The sequence below is a fragment of the Eptatretus burgeri genome, chromosome 5 (assembly GCF_056783735.1).
Source record: "Eptatretus burgeri isolate ZD-2024b chromosome 5, Ebu_testis_v1, whole genome shotgun sequence".
NCBI classification, from domain to species: domain Eukaryota; kingdom Metazoa; phylum Chordata; class Myxini; order Myxiniformes; family Myxinidae; genus Eptatretus; species Eptatretus burgeri.
Window position 1 is genome coordinate 4,954,025 of NC_140965.1, and position 18,063 is coordinate 4,972,087.

Consider the following 18,063-nt stretch of genomic DNA (forward strand, 5'->3'; position numbering starts at 1 on the left):
AAAAATTATACATACGAAGTTTGGTGATGACGTGGGAAGCGGTGAACTCTCAGAGATGGGAAAAGGACAGACAGACAGATCCACCGTCCTTAGAAAGATATCCAAAGGTAAAATAACACAAGTCTCACCTATTTTCTTTCTCCATGTTTACAATTTGATAAACCCAGGAGGAGTGCAACACGTTAAATTAGTTACCCACTCCCACGTGGGAGACATTTCCCCCACTGCCTCCAGAAGTGCCGTGAAGTACAGCAATTGCAGCAGTGTGTTGTGGTTTCATTTCAACCCTACTCCATTACTCGCATTCATTTAAAATTTACGCTTGTCCTGTTGACCCACTTGGAGCAACGTTTCTACGAGTCGTATCCTCGTTCTTTCCTCGTATTTGGCTCCTGGAATACCACCGATTTCCATCCATCAACCGCCACGTAAACATCTTCTTTTCCATTGTTAAGTTATCTTGTTTAAAATTTTCCTCCTAATTTCCAGCCCTGAAGACTCTTTTTTCAGTTACTTTTTGATGAAAGCATGTTCACCGAAAATTAACTCGGCATTTGTGGTCTTTGAGGATGGTGATCTCAGGTAGGCCTGAACTGGACCCTTGCTTTACAAGGGATGGACACATTTGTTGTGGGGTTTGTGGACTGATGGAGGATTTGCTTTCCAGGATAAAAAGTGAGCTGTTTTGTCAGCGATCACCTCATCACACGTCTCCATGTACACAGGACTAGAAGAGGGGCAGGAAAGTTGAGTGAGAAGGGATTAATTTGGGGAGGAGGGAGAGAAGACTGGAAACCAGCCCCAGTAGCTGTTAACATCCGGTTTTGTGTACGAGGTGAAACCAACCCCCAGTTATTGTGATGGGGTTAGGTGTAAGCGAGTATATAGGCAGCACAGTTGTCCTGCCAGAGCTTTGTATCTCTCAACAGCTTTTAGAGAATGATCAGTGAGATTTTTTAAAACATGCAGTCAAGAAGATTTGGGAGTGTTTGGTGGGTGCTTTGTTGGTGGTGGTTTTTCTTGTCGTCGGTGGTTTTTCTTGTTTGTGTGCATGCACCCCTCCTGTTTTTTTCATGCACTTTTCAACTTCGATTTATGGCACAAGAACACAAGACTACAAATGGAGCAAGATCAGGCAAATAAGGTGGGTTGTCAACAACTCCATTGCCAAACTTGGTGTGAAATGGGTGCACAGACGTCACAGTGAGTATTCAAACATTATGATGTTGTAGGACCCAATATTTGGATGTTTTTTTAATTTTAATTTTCAGGCATTGTCTCATAAAAGTTTTTAAATGGGTGTGATCAGGATTATTTTCAGACAAAATATTTGCAGGTGCCCATTTCATTTTTTTGTTGCCGCTGCGTGTACAAACAAAAACACTCAAACCTGCGAGGAGTGCAATCTGATCATAAACCTATTCCAGTATGCCTTGTGTTTCTGCTTACTGCCTTTCTGTTTTTTTTGTCTATAAAGTTAACAACAATTGGCACTGTGGTCTCGGTGTGTCAAGAAGCTACTTGAGTCATTCATTGCAGCACTGCTCCCCAAAATACTCAGCACAGATATGACCTGACATTTTGCAAGGCGGTCCGGAATACTTCCAAAACGCATGGAAGGTAATCGGAGCCTCGGTGTTACTGGCACTTCTCAGGCTGGACAAGATATATAATTAATGGATCATGGTTTCCTTGCACGCCTGCCATTACAAGTCTTGTGATCATCCTGGGAAGACCGCCTGGTTCTCCGACAATGTCTCACCATCATGTGTCTCTTCTTTCTGCCTGTGCTTTGTCCATCATCTGTGTGGAGTTTTCACGTGAGTTGTACTCTAAAGATACATACAGTACTGTGTACAAATTGTATAAATACTTGCACTTTATTTCTTCACTTTTGTTCACTTCTTTTCCATCTATCAGACCCCGAATCCTCAGTACATCTGCTGCACAGTGAAATGACTGTTTTGGAAAACCATTCGGCCTTGTTGCCTTGTGGGGCCCATCGTCCACGTCTTCTCCTCTGGCTCTTCACCCCAGTTAATTCCAATCACTCCAAACTTATCTACTGGAGTTTCCTGGAAGAGAAAAAGGTAAGAGGACAATGATGTCGAAATAAGTTCATCACTTTACCTTCAGAGTGTATCCCATTAATGGTTGCTTCACCTTAAAATATTACATTTTGCATCACAATCAGGCTCCGTCACACCTAATCGAATCTCGATAATGTATACAAAAAAATTTGTCATAGGAGTTGCCTCTTCCATTTACATCAAAACAAGTCTGGAGATGGCGATGATTCACGAGCAATGTACACGGTTTGCCTTTTTTATTTTTTGACCATCGAGGGGATGCCACGGGCAAACTGGCGGGAATCTGGAAAAACGTAAATGATGAAAGTTGTAGTACTCGAAGAGCACTACTTGCATTCCAACTTTCATTTGAAACAGTTGAAAACCCGAGGAGCTCGATGGCCGATTTATTGATTTTTTTTGACATTTTCTAAGTTCGTGACCTTGTGACCTTGACCTTGGGACGAAAATTAAAAATCGAGCTCCGTGGGGCTACGCAGGTGCCAATGGGCTAACCAAATACTGAAACCCCTGCCAGATTCGACAAACCCCTCAGAGAAGATGTAACTTGAAATCAGCTACCCCCTAAATACATGTTTTTTGGGCGTGGCTCCGCCCATAATGGGCGCAGCACGCCCATTCTCAGGAAAACGCAACTAGATCATGATATAAACCTCCCACCCAAATTTTATCAGGATCGTATCAAAACCCACGGAGCTATGCTCGGGACAGACAGACAGACAGACAAGCCGGTAGGCGGACATGGGTAGTCGACTACCCATTAGAACCTGACGCGATGGGCCCGTTCGCTGGGGAATGACCTGAGGATTAAGCACAAGAAAATTCATGATTCTAGCTTCAAGGGTTAATGCTGCAGATTGTTTTTTCGTTAAAATACCCCCACATTTAGAGTTTTTTTGGCCGTTGCTAGGCAACGGAGGGGTCCATAGCAACGGTTCTTTCTCACACATAACTAGGACATACCATGAACCTACGATACCAGTTTCATGTACATCTGACTCATAGTCTCTGAAATATAATGAACTTCGTTTTTTTTATTGTTTTCGACCAGGGTTCATTCAAAGTATCTTCTCAGACAGTTTTCATAGGATGCGGCTGGAAATTTTTGACAATATGGCTGAATGTACTGCCCACAGTCGCTCGTGGCCCAATTTTTGATTTTCGATTATTTTTTTTTCTTAGGATTTTTCAAATATTTCAAAGTCCCGTTGCTAGGCAACGGATGGGCCCATAGCAACAGTTCTCATTTGCACACAACTAGATCATGGTATGAACCGACCAACCAAGTTTCATAGAAATCGCCATTGTATTAACGGAGCACTGGACCGAACAGACATACATACAGACAAGCCGGTAGGCGACATGGCTGCTCGCTCTACATGGAAAACTGGCCGACACGACGAGCCGATATTCATGTCCATGCTATCAATCAATTTAGCACATTAAATATGATTATCACAGCCCTCTTAGTTTGCGCCCAGAAACCCGCCTTGTGAAATTTCAGGCATGTTTCTAAAGAGACTTCAACAAATGGCAGCCCTGGTAATTCCATTTATCTATTCGCTAAAGATTTTATTTTTTTCATATGATGCTGTAAGACATTCCCCTGGGCACAAAGAAAAACAGGTCCCTCGGAGGTCCAGTTTCGAAGGTATTGATTTTTTTGTACAGTCCACAATAAGTGTACGATGTACGATAAAGTATTTTAGCTGTTGCTAAGCAACGGAGGTGTGCCTAGCAACCATTCATTTTTGTGTACATGCAAGCCACATTGTACACATTTCACCCAAGTTTCATCAAAATCAGACTCTTTCTCTTAGAGATATTCGCAATTAACCGTTTCTGAAATGTTCGACATGTACTCGCCCAAAACCTATCTCCTCCGACAAATATTTTTTGTTAGGGCTGCAAATTGGCATGAAGAGAGCGAGATTCGCAAAATACGCAAAATTCGAAAAAATACTTTTTCTCGACCTACGTTCACTATTTTCAATACTTGTCCAACAGTTTTGAATGTGGAGAAACGAGACCCTTATAAATTAATATCATCAAGGCGAAACGGTTAGACGTAAACGAAAGCGTCTTGGCTGTACTCGCCCAAAACCTATCTCCTCCTACAAATATTTTTTGTTAGGGCTGCAAATTGGCATGAAGAGAGCTAGATTCGCAAAATACGCAAAATTCGAAAAAATACTTTTTCTCGACCTACGTTCACTATTTTCAATACTTGTCCAACAGTTTTGAATGTGGAGAAACGAGACCCTTATAAATTAATATCATCAAGGCGAAACGGTTAGACGTAAACGAAAGCGTCTTGGCTGTACTCGCCCAAAACCTATCTCCTCCTACAAATATTTTTTGTTAGGGCTGCAAATTGGCATGAAGAGAGCTAGATAGATTGCGCACAGAGCTCTAAGCTTCGACTTTTCGATTTTTTTTTGATTTTTTTCGATTTTTTTGACCACTTTAAAGGGCCATTGCTATGCCGTTGCTTGGGCCCGGGGTCCCATATTCGAAAGCACACGATTCCCAGAAATATTGGTCCTACCAACGAAATTTCATTGGAATCGGTTGAGTGGTTTAGCCCCTTGGCTTGACCAAAGTTTGGCGGACAGACAGACAGATAGAAATGTCCAGAATAAGGGTGTTCTAAGAGCAGCCAACAGACAGACAGACAAACATATCGATGGAAATACTGATAATAAGGGTAGAAAAAAATCTCAATTTTTTTTTTTTTGACTAGATCGACTACCCAACAGACAGACAGATCCATAACGAATATAGTGGTCACTTACTGACTCGTGAACCAATATTGTTACGGAGCCGGGGTCACAGGGTACAACGAGGGTGGGCGGTATCCATGGTTCTCTCTGGACCCACCTGAAATCACAGGCCGTCGTCACACATGAAGAACTTCGCGTCTTGGCGGGTCGCTAAATGACCGCGAATGCCAATAGCTTGACCACGTGACTTGGGGTCCTCCGTCTGACACCGTTTACCGAAAAACACGTGATCTCCTTATCGGGGAATCCTGCCCTTATCAATTATGCTTTTATCTTTATTGGATCTTGATTGATGTGGCCGAGTTTTCTGCTAGCACAATGTCGGACTGATATGAGAGCCAATTAGTGGGGAATTAGAACCTCCCAGCTAATCTCCATTGCTGGACCAATGGAAGAAATGAGAACTACGGGCAGATTGGAAATATAACAAGAATAAATTAATTTACAATGAGCGATGAGGGGTACGGGAAGGAGGGAGGTGAACTTAAGGGCTTTAATGGCATAAAAGGGAAACTGGGGCAGGAAAAGGGGAAATGCAATAAAAAATAATCTAATGAAGGTGTATATTTATATAAAGGGACAACAAATGTTCAGCTTGGAGACTTAACCTATGCCTTACCTACCGGCTAACAAAACAGGGTTCCCATCAGACCACACACACACCCACACAAGGAGACAAATTGGGACTGGTACGTACGTCACTGTCACCACCCCCAACTTGGTACCGCTCTCTGAAATGGCCCCGACACTGCTCTCCACCAAGGGTCCACCAGCTCTGTCGGGAGCACGAAGAAACGAATGTGACGACCCAGGCAGAGAGAATGAGCTCGTGCCACGACCAGGACCCCGATAACTCGAGGCAAAAGAAGAAAGAGTGCGCAGCAGCCAGGACAAAGGTAGCTCGGGGGCGATAACAGAGAGACCGAATCAGCGTGCTGAGCGCAGCTTTATAGCCCTGGGGGCAAGCAGGGCAAACAGTCACACGTCAGATCCCCCGAGGAGGCCCGGGACCAGCCATTGGGCGACGTCAGACCCCACGAGCCGACCCCATGCCAGCCATTGGAGGGTTCCCCCGCAGCCCCACCCATTCTGCCATCGGGCGAATATTCAGTCATTTGGTTCTTCCAGCTATTGTCATGAACAGAGCTCCACGCTTTACGTGGGGGGAATCCCGTCTCCTCCCATGCTCCTGGGATGAACCCCAAACGTCCAACAATGTTCATGGCACAAAGCCAGGGAATGGGGCAATCATTTCAGGGATGCTGGGTCATGTCTCGGTTCGTTTGCCGGTCATTTTGTGTGTGGGGAGGAATAAACGGGGATGAGGGAAATTGATACAGTACAGGGGAAGACGGCAATGAATTACATTACACGGTAGATGTCCATACAGACGAACAGCAAAATAATGACTTTGTGGGGCTTTAAAAAATAAAGGGGAATGGGAGAATTTGGCACACGTTCCAGAATGCTGGTGTACGCAGCACACCTTGAACACCAGGGCAGTAAAACACGCACGACTGATGTGATGACGGCTGTCACGGCGCACGTCATCATGCACTGATGTCTCTATTCTCCCAACGGACAGGGGCTGCTAACTACCCACCCCCACACATTTGTGACATAACAACCCCTATAGGGAAGGCGCTATTCTTAACATTCATTACGGAAATAACTATTCTAAAAACCTATGTGATGGGTGCGTTTCAATTTCAGCATGCGGTTTATAAAACCGCAACAATATTAAGCGATAAACACTTTACCTTGTGGTCATGTCCATTACACAGCACCTCCATCGAACCAGAGGCTCAAACTGTCAACCAAATATTCAAACTATCATAAATAATACAGGTATCTCTTCTCTCTCTTGTTAGCTTTTTCAATTTCCTTTCAACCAGTCACCCGTGATTTCATGTCCTCTGCCACCGAAGGTGAAGGAGGTTATGTTTTCACCCCTTTCTGCCTGTCTGTCTGTTGGGTAGTTGATCTAGTCTACCCTTATTATCAGTATTTCCGGCGATATGTTTGTCTGTCTGTTCGGTCCAGTGCTCCGTTAATACAATGGCAATTTCGATGAAACTTGGTTGGTAGGTTCATACCATGACCTAGTTGTGTGCAAATGAGAACCGTTGCTATGGACCCATCCGTTGCCTAGCAACGGACTTTGAAATTTTCAAAAAAATCTCAAAAATTAATTTTTTCGAAAATCAAAAATCGGGCCACAAGCAACTGTGGGCAGTACATTCAGCCATATTGTCAAAAATTTCCAGCCGGGTCCTATGAAAACTGTCGGAGAAGATAGACTGATTGAACCCTGGTCGAAAACAATAAAAAACGAAGTTCGTTATATCTCAGACTATGAGTCAGATATACATGAAACTGGTATGGTAGGTTCGTGGTATGTCCTAGTTATGTGTGAGAAAGAACCGTTGCTATGGACGCTTTTGTTGGCACGTAACGGCTGAAAAACGACTGAATTTGACTTGATCGACTACCCATGTCCGCCAACCGGCTTGTCTGTCTGTCTGTCTGTCTGTTTGTGTACAGGATATCTCAAAAAGTTGAGGACGGATTCGGATGAAATTTTGTGGACAAGTTTGGTGTGTAACAAGGAGGAACTGATTAGATTTTGGTGAAGATCCGAATCCAGATCTGACTACTATAATTTTTTTTTTATGTGATTCTTCACCATTGAGAGATTCAGGCCAAAAACAATAAATATAGCACGATATTTCAAAAATGTATTGCGCCCGATATGTTCTCCTGGATCAGGCATTACGGGGTGGAGGTATGCGCTCTACCGATTGCCCTTCAAGTTTTCCTAAGTTTTTCTTACCAGCAAGTTGTCCGTGCCCACACGGGTTTCAGGGTCGGGATGGAGATGGCAAAAATGGAAATAGTGTCTTCTGTCATCGAGCCTGTAAGCTGAGAGCAACAATTCCCATTTATTGCCCCATTTGATGCAATTTAAATGCTCTAATGGCGGTGACCGGCTCTATTTGAAATTGTTTGTTCAATATATAAGCTTTTTGATGTCTAGCATCCGTAATAAAAATTTGTATTGGTGTCAAAGATGGTGACCAATTACATATCTCTTCTATACTAGTGTGTGTGTGTCAGTTTGTGTGTCTCCTCCATAACTCCAATACTATAAAACCGAACAACCTGAAACTTTGTATGTACACTAAGAAAACCCCACGGAAGTGCAAGAGTGAAAATTGTGTGTTTGGGTGAATTAAAACAGTGTGTTTGGGTGTGTGAGTTTCAGAATGTGGAATGGAGTCCTCCGAGGGTGGGCTCAAAGTATCCACCTTCATTTCGGTAAGGGGTCACGATTCATTGACCAAGCTGTGATGTTTTCTGTTCTCAGTTTTGTCCCGAGGGCTCTCTTCAGGATCGTCACTGAGCCCCGGACAGCTTCCAACTGTAGTTCATTTGTTATAACATTCCCAGGGATGGTTTTTAGCTCACCTGTAAAGTAGTTCCAGGGAGCTTATGGGATGGCGCGTCATCCGTCCGTCCACAAACACTTGCAACTTCTTCTCAGAAACTACACATACGATTTCAATGAAATTTGACCACAACCTTCATCACGCGTGATGGGATAAAAAACAGGGGTCTGAAGGGGTCTTCAGTGATTACAGGGGGGGTGCCCCACCCCCCCCCCCCAAACAGGTATTTACTTTCTTCTCCATTATATATTTTGTGGGTCATCCATGCCTACCAGTGGTTGCCTGGTTATGTTATCCAGCCACTACCACGTGAGTGTCGAGGGGTATTGTCCCTATGTTTAGTGTCTTGGTGAGGTTCTTTGTCATTATTCATTGTAGGTCCTGCTATCACTGGTACAACGTTGGCATTCTTCAGCTTTCAGGATCTTTTCACTTCATTCTTGAGATCTTGGTATTTGGACATTTTCTTGATTTCTACATTGTTTATTCCAAAATCACTGGTATTAACACCTCATATGTCAGCTCAGGTTAGATCTGTGACCTGCTACAGGTACCATGTAAACCTGTACTAACCTGTTCCATGGTCGGGTTGTCGGCGACTAAACCGTCTCCCCCACCAGGTTTTCTGGTGAGGGAGGGTGTTTGGATATGGACACCCAGCAGGATTAAAAACAAAACCTGTCAAAGGGCGGAGGAGCTCCTTGTGAGCCAACGGCCATCCATATCTAGTGCCCAACTGTGTCTGCGGACGTCCTCCTGCAGTTGGGTTACTTCTTATTAGGAGGTTGGTGGCAGGATTTGCACTCCAGCCACCGTAAAACCCTTCATTCCGCAAAACGCAAAAACGCAAAAAAATCTGAAAACCCACTCCGTGGGAGTACCTCCTGTGCAGCTTCCCTTCGCAGGGCAGCTCACCGGATGATGGGATTGGGGCAAAGCCTTCGGGACCCCCAATCTTTGATGATAGGAGGGAAACCACGGGGTAACATTCCTGGGTCAGATTGCTGGAGAGTGTGTCGGAGTGGTGCTGAGGTGTCGTCCACCAGACGGTGGTCTCCTTGGGTTAATCTGAGGCGGTCCCTTCGGGTGGGTGCCTGGAATGTCCTATCCCTAAGAGAGGATGATCACCTGTCTCTGTTATCATCTGAACTCAATCGTTTGGACATCGGTATTGCAGCACTCTCTGAGGTTCGGAGACCAGATTGCGGCGAGATAATGGTGAGTGGTTACACCTACTATTGGTCTGGTCGCTCTGATGATTACCATACTCAAGGAGTTGCTGTAGCTGTGTCCAATAAGCTGACCCCAATGATAATTGAGGTAACACCGGTCAACGAGCTTATTATGAGACTAAGGATTCCTCACTCATTAGGTGTCATTTCCCTGGTCTCTGTCTATCCTCCGAGTGAGGCGAGTGATCTCACCGTGAAGGATGCATTCTACGTCACTCTCGAGTCTGTGGTTGATCAGTGCCCCAGACGAGATACACTTCTAGTCTTGGGAGATTTCAATGCATCGACTGGAACTGATAGGGATGGTTATGAGGTGTGTGTTGGTCCCCATGGGTCAGGAACTATGAACCAGAATAACGCTAAGTTCCTTGACTTTGCAAGAAGTCATGGACTTAAGAGTGGCTGGTTCATGGTTTTAGCACCCACAAGCTCATCGCTGGACTTGGTATTCCAAAGCTGGCGGTGTGGCAAAGGAGATTGACCATGTCCTCATTGACGGTCGCTGGAGGACGATACAGAACTGCAGGGTCTACCGGAGTGCTCAGTTCCTCAATACTGACCGCCGGCTTGTTGAAGCAACTCTAAAGCTGCACCTTAAATCCTGGAGAATGGTACCATCCCAGCCGAGGCTGGATGTTGGCAAGCTCAAGGATGAGAGAGTAGCTGAGGAGTTTGCGAACAGGCTGAGTGGACACTTGGGGGGTCTGGGTGCTTTGGGGGGTCCTGAAGAGTTGTGGAGTGCCTTCAAGACCACCGTGCTTGATGTTTCCGGTGGATGTCTTGGAACTCACCGCAGGGCAAAGAAGAATTTTGTCTCTCAAGGGACACTGGATACCATTGACCAGAGTCGCAGGGCCAGGCTGAATGGCAGAGCTGGGCTGTTCAGGGAGCTGAGGCATAAAACTATACGTGCACTAAGGGTGGACAAAGAGGCCTATGTGCGAGGAATCTGTGAGGGGGTAGAGCATCACCTGTGGACAGGTGATTCTTGTCCCGCTTACAGTGGGATTCGCGCATTGCCTTCATCCAAGCCCATCTCTCGGAGCACTGCAGTTAGAGCAGAGGGTGGGGGGCTCTTGACAGAGGAGTCTGAGGTGAAGGCCCGCTGGGCTGGTTACTTTGAGCGGTTGTACCAGGCTGATCCACCAGTTGTCGAGTTGGACATCAAGGGTGTTACAATCCATGTTGCTGACCCTCCACTGAACTGTGGTCCACCTTCGCTTGTGGAAACATGGGCTGTGGTGAACCGGTTGAAACGGGGTAAAGCTCCAGGGATCTGTGGCATCCATGCTGAACTTCTCAAGGCTGGTGGAAATGCTGCACTCGTGTCGTTGCATGCAGTTTTGTGCTCTGCCTGGAACACAGGCATCATCCCAACTGATTGGAAGAGGGGCCTTGTTGTCCCTTTCTGGAAAGGGAAGGGTGATCGCCAAGACTGCAACAACTACCGAGGGGTGACGTTGCTCTCAGTGCCGGGCAAGGTCTTTGCTCAGATAATTCTTGATAAGGTTCACCACCATCTGCTTGAGCACCAGCGTCCAGAGCAGTCAGGCTTTACACCAAAGAGGTCAACGATTGACCGTATCCTTGCTCTTCGGGTCCTCAACGAACGCAGACGAGAGTTTTGGCAGGGGCTGCTTGCAGCCTATGATGATATCTTTAAAGCGTTTGATTCAGTGAATCAGGATGCCCTCTAGAGGATTCTTGGTCTTCGTGGGGTGCCACCAAGACTGAACGATCTGATGTCTGGACTCTACTCTGGCACTGAGAGTGCTGTGAAATGTGGTGGTACCATCTCTGACTTATTTCCAGTTGTTACTGGAGTTTGTCAGGGGTGTCTACTGGCCCCTACACTTTTCAGCACTTGTATGGACTGGATTCAAGGGAGGATGTCTGAGAGATCAAGCTTGGGTGCATCGTTTGGGAATGTCAAGATCTCGGACGTTGATTTCGCAGATGATGCAGTCATCTTTGCGGAGACTTTAGATATCCTTTTGGGGCCCTCGAGGTGCTGAATGAGGAGTCGGAGCCACTGGGACTATGGGTTTTTTGGGTCAAAACTAAGATCCAGGCTTTCAATGACATCTTGGATGCTGCTGTGCTGTCTGTGTCTGTTTGTGGTGAGGATGTTGCGGTCGTGGAGAGATTCACTTACCTTGGCAGTGATATTCATGTCTCTGCTGGCTGTGAGTCAGATGTCAATAGATGTCTGGGTTGGGCCTGGGGAGTCATGGATTCACTGTATCATGGGGTGTGGTGCTGCTGCTACCTGTATGGGAGGGCGAAAGTCCGAGTCTTCAGGTCCTTGGTGCTTCCAGTCTTGCTCTATGGATGCGAGACTTGGACTGTAACCAAGGATCTGAGACTGAGACGTTATTCCTTTGGTACCAGAGCTCTTCGGAGAATCCTTGGCTCTCGCTGGTCAGATTTTGTGTCCAACGAGCTGTTGCTGAGAGAGACTCGGATGAGATTTGTTACCTGCATAGTCCGTGAGCATCCATTGCGGCTGTATGGACATGTGGCTCGTTTTCCTGACGCCGATCCTGCTCACCAGATTCTCTCAGCAAAGGAGTCTCATGAGTGGAGGAGGCCAATGGGCCGAACACGTGCCTCGTGGTTGCAGCAGGTTGACCTGCATCTCAAGGAGATGGGGATGGGCCTAGCATCTGCCTGGGGGATGGCCAGACGGAGGCCCCTGGAGTACCGTGAAAAGTGGACGCAGCAACGCGCTGTTCTGGCACATGCTCCCATACCTGACCTGAATCAGCAATGTCTTCTGCTCTCTTTTTTGTACCTCAGTATGATATCTAGTTGCAATGCTTTGTTTTTAATGTTCACGCTCAATGGGATCATTAGTTCGTTTGTCAGCGGTCGGTACTTCATTGTTTTCAGTGATTACTTTTGGTTCATGTTCCCACGAATTTTCTGGAACTGGGACATCAAAGTTTTTGCAGATGTACCAGTGGATTACTTTACAAACTCTGTTTTGTTGCTGTGTGTACCGCTGTTCTGACATGAGTATTTTTTTGTGTGTGTATCTTCGGTCATATATCATTCTCTTTATAAACCCCACCTCCACCCCTCACCCTTCTCTCTTGTTATCCCGCCCCCCAGAGGGACGGAGCGGGATATTGTAATCGTCCTATTTGTTTGTTGGGATTCGCTAGATATCTGTTATTGTCGGGTTTTCCGTGTGTGTGTGTGTGTGTGTGTGTGTGTGTGTGTGTGTGTGTGTGTGTGTGTGTGTGTGTGTGTGTGTGTGTGTGTCTGCAACGCGAGGCTCCACAGCACAACCAGCAAACCGATTTCGATGAAACTTGGCGAACAGGTGCCATATGGGCTGGGAGTGTGCGTGTTTGAGTTTCGTTGCTAAGCAACCACCCGTTGCTATACAGTGGCCGAAAAACCGTGTTTTAAGAACCCAAAACGTGCTCGTCGGTGATTTGCTACGTCACGTGATCGACCGGTGGCGAATCGACCACCGAGAAACCGTGACTGAACAAGGTTCATGATCACGTGGTTTGTTTCTCTTGGAACAAAACGTCGTCAACAATGTCCGGTCCTTCGGCACACTGAACCTTACAGTGGCGGATGGTGCACGATGACCCGATATCTCTCGGGCGAAGAACACACACGGCAAACACCCCGTGGGATCCACGAGCAGCTCGAATAGAGGAAACGTGCTCAGTCTGGGGGGTTTGTCCTCAGACCGCGGGTCCGTGGTCCGTCCAGGAGGTTCTCGCTCGGACGGGTCCATGGTCTGTTCACCCGGGAATGAAGATTCCGGGCCCGGTACGTGATGTTCACTCCGTCCCGACATGTTGTGCTTCCTGACGCTCGTTTTAATGGATTGTTTGTGTTTTGAAAGGGAAGATCGAGTCCGAGTTCATCGATCATTCGTTCCCTCCGTACGAAGGTTTGAACTACAAACTCATTGGGATTCGCTAGATATCCGTTATTGTCAGGTTTTCCGTGTGTGCGTGTGTGTGTGTGTGTGTGTGTGTGTGTGTGTGTGTGTGTGTGTGTGTGTGTGTGTGTGTGTGTGTGTGTGTGTGTGTGTGTGTGTGTGTGTGTGTGTGTGTCATCTGTCTGTCTGTCTGTCTGCAACACGAGGCTCCACAGCACAAACCAGCAAACCGATTTCGATGAAACTTGGCGAACAGGTGCCATATGGGCTGGGAGTGTGCGCGTTTGAGTTTCGTTGCTATGCAACCACCCGTTGCTATGCAGCGGCTGAAAAACCGCGTTTTAAGAACCCAAACGGTGACTGGCGTAGCGCGGCTTCCATGATAGGTAGAGCGACCGGACCAACTCCTGCCTATTCCTTGCATCCCCATCTAGTTATCGCGACAGCATGACATTCCTCTATCTCTCATAGTTTCCGAATGGCAGCCCTCCGAATGCGGAAAGGTGGTGAACTAGGGAATATGTTACGTGACCTTGACCTCGGAAACCGTCGAACGTTCAAATTTGGTGTATGGATAGAGTTTAATAACTACTACAAAATTGAACCGCAGCATTTTTCCAGATTCGATCACCAAGGGTGTCGGGGCTGAAATACGCAAAATTCGAAAAAATACTTTTTCTCGACCTACGTTCACTATTTTCAATACTTGTCCAACAGTTTTGAATGTGGAGAAACGAGACCCTTATAAATTAATATCATCAAGGCGAAACGGTTAGACGTAAACGAAAGCGTCTTGGCATGGTGATAGAACATGGTTGGTAGAACATTTTTTGTCATTTACACTTTCCTCCATCTCCACTCTGAGGAGTGCCAGTTGGCAAAATACGCAATAGGAAAAATCTTGCCAGGCAGAGGAACAATTGTATGTAAACCAATATGTCTTGGCAATGAATCTTTGTTGGTGGATCGGTCAGAATAAAAAGCATCGTATCCAGCGCTTCGATCCTAGCAGATCCCTCGTTGCCTACCAGCTTGTCTGTTTTTTACTTACGAAATGTAAAGATTTCGTAAGTATATTGATGACTTCCGTCATCTATTTCTGTGTTTGTTTGTGTGTTTGTTTGTTTGTAGGCACGATAACTCGAGAACGGAAGAAGCTACCAATGTCAAATTACACCACGTGATTCAGGAGGGTGATGGCTTGTGCTGATTAGATTTTGGTAAAAATCGGTCAAAGGTCAAGGTCACAGTGAGGTCAAACATTCGATTTTTGATGGTTTGGTACAGAATCATCGTAGAAACCTCTGGTTTGCGTCGCTACCTTCTCGAGAGACAGCTTTTATTGGACAAGGTCAGAGGTCAAGTTGACGATTTTGTAAGTACCAGTGTATGACTGCTTGTTTGTTTGTCTGTCTGTCTGTTAGCAACTTTCCGGCTTTAACAAACACTATCAAATTTAATCCACAGGTGGGCAATGAACCTTGGACGACCCCATTAACTTTTGGGTCCAATTCGATCAAAGGTCAAGGTCAAGGTCACGAAAAGATCAAAATCGTTTTTCGCTCATAACCTCGTCAAAAATGACCTGATTTACTTCAAACTAAGCTTGTAGTGAACCTTATTCTATTTGTCACTTATAATCCTACCCATTCCTATAGTAAAAAATGCATATTTGTGAAGATCGGTAGGGTCCGAAGTTTTGGGGGTCATGGTCATCGGTCAAAATTACAAATTTTCCATTAAAACTAAAACATGGTTAAGAAAATACAACTTTACTGGAAAAAGGCTGGCTCAAACACTGTCAAATTGTATCCACAGGTGGGTAATGAACCTCGGATGACCCCATTAACTTTTGTTTCCAATTAGGTCAAAGGTCAAGGTAAGGTCACGAAAAGGTCAAAATCGTTTTTCGCTCATAACTTCGTCAAAAATGATCCGATTTACTTCAAACTAAGCTTATAGTGAACCTTATTATATTTGTGACTTAAAATCCTAACAATCCTATCGTGAAAAATTAATTGAAAGTGAAATTCTTTTTTTTTAAAGGTTAGGAATATGCGTGTTTACTATGGAAGACATATATCAAGTCCTTTATTGGCTTTCATTTGACACCATGACCTTTGACCTTACGTGGCCTTGAAAGGTCAAAATTATTTTACGGTCATAACTTAGTCAAAAATGGTTTAATTGACTTCAAACTAAGACTAAAATATTCCTTATTCTATTCCTTATAATCAACATTCAGGTTAAGGATGTATCAAATTTAAATTTGATCCCCAAAATAACTTTATGCCTTAAATGGGCGGGATTTGTTGGGCCTGTTTTTTTTTCTTCTCATACCCTCAATCTCACTCCCTCCCACTCACTCCCTCCCACAGCGAATGGCAACGTTTGGTGAGGTGTCACTCTCCCTGCCTCCCTCCCTTTCTTGTTCTCCGCTCCCCCTTCCTAGCTTCCCCTTCTTCATCCTCTCTGCCTCCCCTCCCCGTCCCACCCAACACCTGCCTCCTCTCCCTCCCTCCTTTCTCCCCCCCCTGCCTCCCTTTATTGTCCATATTGTCGTGTGTGTGTGTGTGTGTGTGTGTGTGTGTGTGTGTGTGTGTGTGTTGTGTGTGTGTGTTTGTGTGTGTGTGTGTGTGTGTGTGTGTGTGTGTGTGTGTGTGTGTGTGTGTGTGTGTGTGTGTGTGTGTGTGTGTGTGTGTGTTTTGTGTGTGTGTGTATGTGTGTTTTTCACAAAGCCTAATGTATTCTCTCTGATAACTCTCTTATCCCCCACACCGTCTCTGTCTCTCTGTCTCTCCATGACCGGGCGGGGTTTGTCTCCAGATGGGAGTTTATCTCTGATCGTGTCCGAGCGGTGTCTGTCTCCGTCTCCAGGTGGTGTTTGTAGTATAACTGGGAGAAAATGGATTTCAGACATTATTTTGTTTCCATCTTCATTGTTATTCTATGCAGAATCGTTTTGATGAGATGGAATGAATCGTAATTAACACTCCACCACACGTCTGCCTTCCCTTCCTCTCACCTCATGCTGCCTTCCCTCCCCCTCCCACCCCCTTCCTCATTCCCCTCCCCCTCTCTCTCTCCCTCCCCACTCTCTTCCCCCTCTCTCTCTCTCCCTCCCCACTCTCTTCCCCCTCCATCCTCTCTCTCTTTCCCCCTCAATCCCCCCTCTTTCCCCTCTCCATCCCCCCTCTCTTTCCCCCTCCATCCTCTCTCTCTCTCTCTCTCTCTCTCTCTCTCTCTCTCTCTCTCTCTCTCTCTCTCTCTCTCTCTCTCTCTCTCTCTCTCTCTCTGCCCCCTCCATCCTCTCTCTCTCTGCCCCCTCCATCCTCTCTCTCTCTGCCCCTCCATCCTCTCTCTCTCTGCCCCCTCCATCCTCTCTCTCTCTGCCCCCTCCATCCTCTCTCTCTCTCTGCCCCCTCCATCCTCTCTCTCTTTCCCCCCTCCATCCTCTCTCTCTCTTTTCCCCCTCCATCCTCTCTCTCTCTCTTTCTCTCCCCCCACCCCTCTCTACCTGCCCCTCTTTTTTTACCCCATCTCTCAGTGTTCCCATCAGCGAATTGACGGGTGGTATTTGCTCGTTAATACTATAGTAAGGTCATGGTTCTTTTCTGGCTGTACCACAATTCCATCAAGAGGTGGAGCACAGTTGTCTCCTTCCATGGCACAAGATTGTAAAGCTATCGGGCTCTCGAAAGTTTCCAAAACCAGACCATCTTGTTGGAAGGGAGACATTACATGAGTTTCCACAAGAAGCAAAGAAATTTAACCAGACTCGGTGTCGTCATGGTTGGAGCGTCATCTCTGAGTCTGGGAGGTCAGCTGTTCGAATCCGACCCTGGCCGAGTCATACCAAAGACTTAAAAAGTATGTGCTGCTTCCTTTCTTGAGCATTTAAAGAGGATAGAGCACAGACAAAAACTATAGGTTGGCAATCATTGCGCAGGCTTTTATGGGCTTGGTGGCCTCCTCTTGCGTTGAAGTTCCTTTGAAGGGAACCAATATTATTAACATTAACCTGGTCCAAAGTGTGAGTAATCACAAACCTTTCCCAGGTCCTGAAGTTTCCAGGGTGGGTTCCGGCATCCGTGAGAGTCGAAGAGTCTAAGGATTGGGCTCTCCGTGTTTCACGGTTCCCACTGGCCGCTGCTGGTCGCTTTACCTGTGAGGCTGTGTGGCTCCACGGATCTTCGCCTCGTCTGCTTAAACACCACACTTATGTCACCATCGCTGGTGTGTACGATTTGTCACTCGTGGAAAGCAGGTAGACAATGATTTTGGGGTAGCAAATTGATGGAAATTGTTCTCCTCTGGGGAATGATAGTCTGCATGAATTAAATTTATTGCCTTCATAATCTAATCTGTCCTGACACCTTCATTTGTTCTGACACTTTTCCTGCCCGAATTTGTTTGCACTTTGATGCCATCTGGTTGTTTCTCATGTTCCCAACAGTGCCCGTGTCTCAGCCACGGCTCAGTGCGACAGAGGTAGTGGTGGCCGAGGGAAAAGAGGTGGAAGTTGATTGTCACAGCCAACGTGGGTCTCCTCCAATCTCATACTTTTGGACACGGTAATTTACTCACTAACCCTTCTACTTG

At 46.1% G+C, this 18,063-nt stretch overlaps 1 protein-coding gene across 1 annotated transcript in view; it reads left to right on the top strand.

Annotated features, from left to right (window-relative positions):
- The window catches only part of LOC147025746 (V-set and immunoglobulin domain-containing protein 10-like 2), a 51,734-nt gene continuing 33,671 nt past the window's right edge, over positions 1-18,063 (top strand). The window contains exons 1-5 of the mRNA XM_085880457.1: positions 1-1,144; positions 1,656-1,820; positions 1,921-2,090; positions 17,520-17,697; positions 17,918-18,035. Of these exons, the coding sequence (XP_085736583.1) occupies positions 1,754-1,820; positions 1,921-2,090; positions 17,520-17,697; positions 17,918-18,035 (533 nt within the window). The 5' untranslated portion in view covers positions 1-1,144; positions 1,656-1,753. The remainder of the gene's footprint in view (positions 1,145-1,655; positions 1,821-1,920; positions 2,091-17,519; positions 17,698-17,917; positions 18,036-18,063) is intronic.